The sequence below is a fragment of the Mobula hypostoma genome, chromosome Y (assembly GCF_963921235.1).
Source record: "Mobula hypostoma chromosome Y, sMobHyp1.1, whole genome shotgun sequence".
NCBI lineage: Eukaryota > Metazoa > Chordata > Chondrichthyes > Myliobatiformes > Myliobatidae > Mobula > Mobula hypostoma.
The window spans coordinates 4,520,009-4,528,657 of record NC_086130.1 but is presented as its reverse complement, the minus strand read 5'-3'; the positions used below and the strand labels follow the sequence as shown (position 1 = coordinate 4,528,657).

At 40.7% G+C, this 8,649-nt stretch overlaps 1 protein-coding gene across 1 annotated transcript in view; it reads left to right on the top strand.

Annotated features, from left to right (window-relative positions):
- Nucleotides 1-685: 685 nt before the first annotated feature.
- The window catches only part of LOC134341091 (collagen alpha-1(I) chain-like), a 59,072-nt gene continuing 51,108 nt past the window's right edge, over nt 686-8,649 (top strand). Inside the window, exons 1-7 of the mRNA XM_063038843.1 lie at nt 686-767; nt 2,248-2,442; nt 2,919-2,932; nt 3,026-3,049; nt 3,165-3,209; nt 7,567-7,668; nt 7,779-7,850. Of these exons, the coding sequence (XP_062894913.1) occupies nt 686-767; nt 2,248-2,442; nt 2,919-2,932; nt 3,026-3,049; nt 3,165-3,209; nt 7,567-7,668; nt 7,779-7,850 (534 nt within the window). The remainder of the gene's footprint in view (nt 768-2,247; nt 2,443-2,918; nt 2,933-3,025; nt 3,050-3,164; nt 3,210-7,566; nt 7,669-7,778; nt 7,851-8,649) is intronic.

Sequence of the window (8,649 nt, the reverse complement as noted above, 5' to 3'; positions counted from 1 at the left end):
TTAATAAAATGGTTATGTGTGTACTTGATTAGTTAAATTGAAACTATTCCCATACTTGAACGTTTTCCTGCCTCTCTCACCCCCTCTGTGACCCAGTCAGGTTTCGACGTGTCCCTGTGCTCCTTGCTACCCCGCTGGAAAAGCCAAGAACCATCCGTGATATGTCTTTCCTTCAATAAGAATAGATTGTATATATAAAAGAGGAGAAAAAGAGGCTGAAATATTCAATTTGATAGACATAATTATATATATGAATGTATAATTCATGTAATTATGGTCTATCAAATTGAGTCTTGCGCTGTGGGGAGAACATGGTCGGGTCCAATAGCCTCATGATGGCTGAATGAGATCATCCCCAATTTCCGCCCCAGGCTCTGATTGGAGGAAGCTTCCACCTAAGTCTCGGTGGATGGGACCGAACCCCTAGAACCGTCCGTTGGCGGGGATTCCGCTTGTTTTCAGCCGGTGAAAAGGACCAGCGTGTTTGCAGATGGGCGGCACCCATTCACACCTCTCAACCCAAGACAGACATAAAAAGACCGTCGAATTGCGAAGGGAGCAGTAGGACGTTTCTGCTGCGGCTCCGTGCGGACGCCTGGAATTACACAGTATCAGAAACTGCATGTTCGGCCGCTAAAGACAGACCTGTTCTTCCGCAAAGAGTCTACATGTCTGATTACTAGACATGTTCAGCTTTGTGGATACTCGGACTTTGCTGTTACTTGCAGCAACGTTAGCAGTGGGAAGATGCCAAGCCGAAGATGATGGTAAGTGTTGCTTTCCAGTTCTTGTGTTATTTTCTTAAGCTGCTTCTTACTATTTTGTTTTGTTTTTGCGTGCTGAGAGTTTGAAACATTTGATAAAGTTACATGGCGTTACTTTGAATTGTTTCCGACAGAGGGTAAGAGTTACAGAGGGTAGACCTGTAGCTGAAAGCGAAACAACTATCTTCGGATACTGATGTTAGATGATAAGACGTTGTTAATTTCTAATAATTATTTCTCAGAAAACTCATGATACCAGTTTGGGCATTTCTTACTCTTAACACATATCCTTTTATGGAGGCGTTATATGATCTCCCTTGAAATAGTTTGTAAAACAAAATCAGTCAATCGTGGTTATCAGGCTTTCACAAGTTATCGCTGTCAAAACAATAATGCCGAATGGATACCGTAACATCTGTGCTAAGAGATTGAGGAAAATTGTCAGTCTAATGGCCGAAATAGTTGTCGGATCGAGTAAATGTGTCGCCCAAGGGCGTGGAAGTCAAAATCTTCGTGACAAAGTTGGCACAAGTTAGGCTCTTGAAGCATACAGAAGATTGCAAATTCAGGGCAAGGAAGCATATCATGTGCCGGACAAGTTACATATATGCAGACCTTAAAAAAACAAATTGGACCCAATTTTTTTAAAAAAACGGCAAAAAATTCAGAATCGGTCCTTAATTTATTCTATATTCAAACATAAATGCTAAATCCGTGGCCAGAACAATGTTTTAAAACATAAAACATTCTAGCCAAGGGAATGCTTAGGGTAAAAGATTTCAATCCCAGTTCCAGAAGAAATCCAGATGGTCTTAACTAAGGGCATTGGTCCAGTTTCGCAGTTCAACACCGCCACCTGTAGTCTATGTGCAAATTAGTGCCTTCTAAAAACTCTAATCTGTATCTGTCACTTTCCTCACCCACTCCATCAAAATCAAATTCTATTAATTCCCAAAGCCTTCGTCAATAATAACGAAAACGTTTTAAGTCATATCACAGTTAGTTAATTAGGATAATCCCATGATTTGGTTTATACTCTAGCGTGCCATTTACTGCTAGGAGATATGACAATTTGTAGGAAGAGTGGAACATGAATGCAGCAATTACGCATTCTGTTCAATCTCCAATAGCTTCAATTTGGACGTTCTCATTAATGAGCGGGTAATTTAAAAAATCGAAGGAACAAGGGATTGATTTTGTTACAACGTAAATCTTAAAACACTAAACATACAGACATGTTGTTTGAAAAGCCGCCTTCATTCTGTCTTCTTTATTCTCATTCATTTATTATGATCGTTATGGGATGTAGAACTGCAGGTGATGAGTTCCGGCTTTCTTTAATTTTTTTTGTGCTTCATGGAATCCACTGTAAAATTATTTCATTCTCCTTTACACTTTTATACAGAAAATAACATTAACATTCTTTAATCTTTTTTTGTGTATCAAAGGACGCCCGGTGTTAGATTTCCTGTTCATTTTTCAGGTGATACGGGGGGCTGCATGAAGGATGGCCAAACATACCAAAATAACGATATCTGGAAACCCGAGCCTTGCCTGATCTGCGTCTGCGATAGTGGCCAGGTCCTGTGCGATGAGATAATCTGCGATGAAAAGACCGACTGCCCTAATGCTGAGCTCCCTGACGGAGAGTGCTGCCCTGTCTGCCCCGATCAAAGACGTAAGTGACCTCTGGTCGTTTGTCAAGTATAGGAAACTCCAGTCATTTACCTTGAGTTTGTTAGTACTAACTATCTGAAACTCCTTTAGACAAAGGCATTACTTGCAAGATTTAACTTTATTTTTAGAGGTGCAAAACGGATTACGGGTTACTGGTAACGGCGGAAATGAAGCAAAACGAACCTAAGCAAATCGTCAAAATCATCATTTTTCAAAGTCGTCAGTTTTCAGCTGAGCTAAAACAACACGAAGCAAAGATTATTTGTACTGTTTTAAAAAGAGGCATTGAATATTTTCAAGTTCATCAAAAATGTAGAATTTGAACTGGCATGCAAAAGGAGAGATGCAAAACATTTAGATGTTAGATTTGTATTTTAATAACATGTTATAAGAAAGTCGTGTTGTTTTCAATTTCGAAAATCTTATAAACAATTCTTGAAGAGTTTATTAATTAAATTCACTTTTATTTTACAGCAGAAGAAGATATAACTGTAAGTTATATATTACAGCTTATTTGAAAACAATATACTCAAATAATTTTCACTACATTTCCAAACATAAACTTACTTGTTGTTATTTCTCAGTATCCTTCTGGTCCAAAGGTTCAGGTAAAGATAAACTTCATTTTTATTTGTACAGAATTCAAAAGAAAAATAGAATTAAAAATCTTAACATTTAATAAATTATTTGCAAAATTTAATGAACATTGCTCTTTTTATATAGGGACCTTCTGGCCCCAAGGGAGAGCCTGGTCCTAAAGGTGATAGAGTAAGTAGGATATTTCATATATTTAATGTTTTCAAGAAAGTTGTTAATTTTGGATGATTAAAATCATTGATAACCTAGAGAAAATTTTATTGGAAGAGTCAAGAAAAATAGAAAAGAATTATAATATTAAAGCCAAAATATTTGTGCTGAGATCAAAAAGCAATTATAGTTATAGAGAACAACACAGGAACGGGCCCTTTAGCCCAACTAGTCAATGCTGATTGTCTATCTGTGCCAACGAAAGGGCATATAAGGTAGCAAAAGTGAGTCAGAAGTTGGATGATTGGGAAACTTTAAAATCTGACAAAAGGCAACTAAAACAGCTATAAGAAGAGAAAAGAAATGAATATGAGGGCAATCTAGCTGATAATATAAAAACAGGATGAAGAGTGAAAGAGAGATAGAGTTGTTATTGACCTCTGGAAAATGATGCTAGTGAGGTAGTAATGGGGGACAAAGAAACAACAGGTGAACTTAATGAATACTCTACATCAGTCTTCACTGTGGAAGACACTAGCAGTGTGCTAGAGGACTGTGAGTGCCAGAGAGCAGGAGTCAGTGCCATTGCTATTACAAAGGAAAAAATGCTAAGCAAACTGAATGGTCTTAAGGTGAATAAGTCACCCGGTCCAGATGAAATACATCCCAGAGTCTGAAAGAGGTTGCTGAGGAAATAATGGATTGGTCATGGTCTTTCAATAATCACTTGATGCTAGCATGGTCTCAGAGTCTACAAATGTCACTCCATTCTATAAGAAGGGAGGAAGGCAAAAGAAAGGAAATTATAGGGCACTTAGCCTAATCTCAGTGGTTGGAATCTATTACTAAAGACGAAGTTTCGGGTTACTTGGAGACTAATGATAAAACAAGTCAAAGCCAGTGTGGTTTCTGTCAAGGGAAATCTTGCCTGACAAATCTGTTAGATTTCTTTAAGGAAGTAACAAGCAGGGTGGACAAAGGAGAGGCAGAGGATATCATTTACTTGGATTTTCAGAAGACGTTTGATAGGGTGTCACACACGAGGCTGCTTAACAGGGTAAAATCCTAAGGCATTACAAGAAATATACTGGGGTGGATAGAGGAATGGCTGACAAGCAGGAGGCAGCAAGTAAGAATAAAAGGAGCCTTTTCTGGTTGGTTGCCAATGTCTAGTGGTGTTTCCCAGGGGTTAATATTGGGATCACTACTTTTCACATTGTTTGTCAATGATTTGGATAATGGAATTGATGGCTTTCTGGCAAAGTTTGCAGAAAGGGTTTCATTTGAGAAAGTCCAGAAGAGGTTCATAGAACATATAACATAGAACATAGAATAGTACAGCACAGTACAGGCCCTTCAGCCCACAATGTTGTGCCAACCCTCAAACACTGCTTCCCATATAAGCCCCCACCTTAAATTCCTCCATATACCTGTCTAGTAGTCTCTTAAACTTCACTAGTGTATCTGCCTCCACCACTGACTCAGGCAGTGCATTCCATGCACCAACCACTCTCTGAGTAAAAAACCTTCTTCTAATATCCCCCTTGAACTTCCCACCCCTTACCTTAAAGCCATGTCCTCTTGTATTGAGCAGTGATGCCCTGGGGAAGAGGCGCTGGCTGTCCACTCTATCTATTCCTCTTATTATCTTGTACACCTCTATCATGTCTCCTCTCATCCTCCTTCTCTCCAAAGAGTAAAGCCCTAAATCTCTGATCATAATCCATACTCTCTAAACCAGGCAGCATTCTGGTAAATCTCCTCTGTACCCTTTCCAAAGCTTCCACATCCTTTCTATAGTGAGGTGACCAGAACTGGACACAGTTCTCCAAGTGTGCCCCTAACCAAAGTTTTATAGAGCTCCATCATTACATCACGACTCTTAAAATCTATCCCTCGACTTGTGAAAGCTAACACCCCATAAGCTTTCTTAACTACCCTATCCACCTGTGAGGCAACTTTCAGGGATCTGTGGACATGTACCCCCAGATCCCTCTGCTCCTCCACACTACCAAGTATCCTGCCATTTACTTTGTACTCTGCCTTGGAGTTTGTCCTTCCAAAGTGTACCACCTCACACTTCTCTGGGTTGAACTCCATCTGCCACTTCTCAGCCCACTTCTGCATCCTAGCAATGTCTCTCTGCAATATTTGACAATCCTCTACACTATCTACAACACCACCAACCTTTGTGTCATCTGCAAACTCGCCAACCCACCCTTCTACCCCCACATCCAGGTTGTTAATAAAAATCATGAAAAGTAGACGTCTCAGAACAGATCCTTGTGGGACACCACTAGTCACAATCCTCCAATCTGAATGTACTCCCTCCACCACTACCCTCTGCTTTCTGCAGGCAAGCCAATTCTGAATCCACCTGGCCAAACTTCCCTGGATCCCATGCCTTCTGACTTTCTGAATAAGCCGACCGTGTGGAACCTTGTCAAATGGCTTTCTAAAATCCATATAGATCACATCCACTGCACTACCGTCATCTATATGCCTGGTGACCTCCTCAAAGAACTCTATCAGGCTTGTTAGACACGATCTGCCCTTCACAAAGTCATGCTGACTGTCCCTGATCAGACCATGATTCTCTAAATGCCCATAGATCCTATCTCTAAGAATCTTTTCCAACAGCTTTCTCACCACAGACATAAAACTCACTGGTCTATAATTACCCGGACTATCCCTACTACCTTTTTTGAACAACGGGCCAACATTCGCCTCCCTCCAATCCTCTGGTACCATTCCCGTGAACAACGAGGACATAAAGATCCTAGCCAGAGGCTCAGCAATCTCTTCCCTCACCTCATGGAGCAGCCTGGGGAATATTCCGTCAGACCCCGGGGACTTATCCATCCTAATGTTTATGAGGATGATTCCAGGAATGAAGGGGTTAACATATGAGGAGTGTTTGGCAGTTTTGGGCCTGTACTCACTGGAATTTAGAAGAATTCAAGGGGATTTCATTGAAACCTGCTGAATGTTGAAAGGACTTGATAGGGTGGATGTGGGGAGGATGTTTCTTAAGGTGGGGGTATCCAAAATGAGCCCACCACCTCAAAATTAGAACAGAGATAAAGAGGTTTCTTTAGGCAGAGACTAGTGAATCTGGGGAATACTCTGCCAAAGACTGCACTAGAGTCCAGGTCAGTGGGTATTCTTAAGGTGGTATTTGATAGTTTCTTGAAAGGATATGTTGAGAAGGTAGACGTATGAGGTTGAGTGGGATCCAGGATCAGCTATGATGGAATGGGAGAGCAGCCTCGATGGGATGAATGGCCTAATTCTGTTCCTACGTCATATGGTCTTATGGTATTATCTTTCCTTGGGACTCCGGTCCCCACTCCCAGCAAAATCTTTGTAAATTTTCTCTTTATTCTTTAAGCTTATAGACAACTTTCCTGTAGGTGAGTGATAAGAACTGAACACAATACTCCAAATTATGCCCCACCAATGTCTTATACAACTTCAATGTAATGTACATCTCCTGTACATAATACTTTAATTTCTGAGGGCCCTAAGCTTTTCTTGGAACTCCTATTTACCTGTGACACCACTTTCAATGAATTATGAACCTGTATTCCTTGATTGTTTTGTTCTACCACACTCCTCAGAATCTACCCTGCACTATGTAGACCTACCCTGGTTGGCTCTACGAAAATGTAACACCTCACATTTGCCTGCATTAAATTTCATCTGCCATTTTTCAGCCTATTTTTCAAGATGGCCCAGATCCCATTGCAAGCCAAGATTCCTTGCTGTCCACCCAATCTTGGTGTCATCCACAAATCTGCTGACCCAACATCACTCCACTTACTCAATTATTCAATACAGGCCTCCTGTCAGAGGGGAAACCATCTACTTACGCAAAGATTATTGGCAATAAGTTAATGAAGTTCGGAGAATAATTGAAAACATAAAAGACTGAGGGATACAGAACCAGTCTAAATATATAGATACCTGTCATCAGTGTTCTAATTGAATTGTAATACAGGCCTACAGGGCTGAATTGCTAAATGTTTTTACATTCCTTTTCTTTTTAAGTTGTGAAGATTTTAATATATCCATGATGTAGACAATATGCCCACGTAAGAGACAAACTTCTTTTTTAACAGTGGCAATTATACTAGAAACCAGATGTTAAAGTAGTTGGCAACATTATGTACTATATTCCAGGCATCCATCACCAAAGAATTACAGAGTCTTAATATTAATTAATGAAAAATCTTTGAAAAGGATGAAATGGATTTAATAATTGGGAGTACACAGAAAGTAACATGAACAGCAAATGACAAACAATGAATTACTCAATTCAGGTATATTATCTTTTAATCTTTAGAAACAAATATAATAATTACTTTTGTATTTTTAGGGACTTCCAGGGTTACCGGGAAGAGATGGAATTCCTGGAATGCCCGGCAGAGACGGTCCTCCTGGTCCACCTGGGCCACCTGGAACATCTGGCCTTGGTGGAGTAAGTGACTCTAACTTAGTATTTTTTTAAAAAAGGAGTGCAGCCCTTCATGTTATTTGCAATACATTTTATTGATGTTTAGCAACTAAATCAGCATTGCTCTCTTTCAGAACTTCCTCCCCCAAATGAATGGTGGCTTCAGTGAGAAAACATCTGGTGGTATTCCAATGCCTGGGCCTATGGTACGAGCTATATATATATGTATGTGTGTGTGGGTGTGTGTGTGAGAGTGTGTGTGAGTTTGTGTGTGTGTGTGTGTGTATGAGTGTGTGTGTGACTGTGTGTGTGTGTGAGTGTGTGTGTGAGTGTGTGTGTGTGAGTGTGTGAGTGTGAGTATGAGTGTGTGTGTGTGTGTGAGTGTGTGAGTGTGTGTATGAGTGTGTGTGTCAGGTTGTGTGTGTGTGAGTGTGTGTGAGTGTGTGTGTGTGTGTGAGTGTGTGAGTGTGTGTATGAGTGTGTGTGTGAGGTTGTGTGTGTGAGTGTGTGTGAGTGTGTGTATGAGTGTGTGTATGAGTGTGTGTGAGTGTGTGTGTGTGAGTGTGTGTGAGTGTGTGTATGAGTGTGTGTGAGTGTGTGTGAGTGTGTGTATGAGTGTGTGTGAGTGTGTGTGACTGTGTGTATGAGTGTGTGTGTGAGTGTGTGTGTGTGTGAGTGTGTGAGTGTGTGTATGAGTGTGTGTGTGAGTGTGTGTATGAGTGTGTGTGTGAGTGTGTGTGTGTGAGTGTGTGTATGTGTGTGTGTGAGTGGGTGTGAGTGTGTGTATGAGTGTGTGTATGAGTGTGTGTATGAGTGGGTGTGTGAGTGTGTGTGTGTGTGTGAGTGTGTGTATGAGTGTGTGTGTGAGTGTGTGTGTGTATGTGTGTGTGTGTGTGAGCGTGTGTGACTGTGTGTGTGAGTGTGTGTATGTGTGTGTGTGACTGTGTGTGATTGTGTGTATGAGTGTGTGTGTGTGAGTGTGTGTGAGTGTGTGTGTGAGTGTGT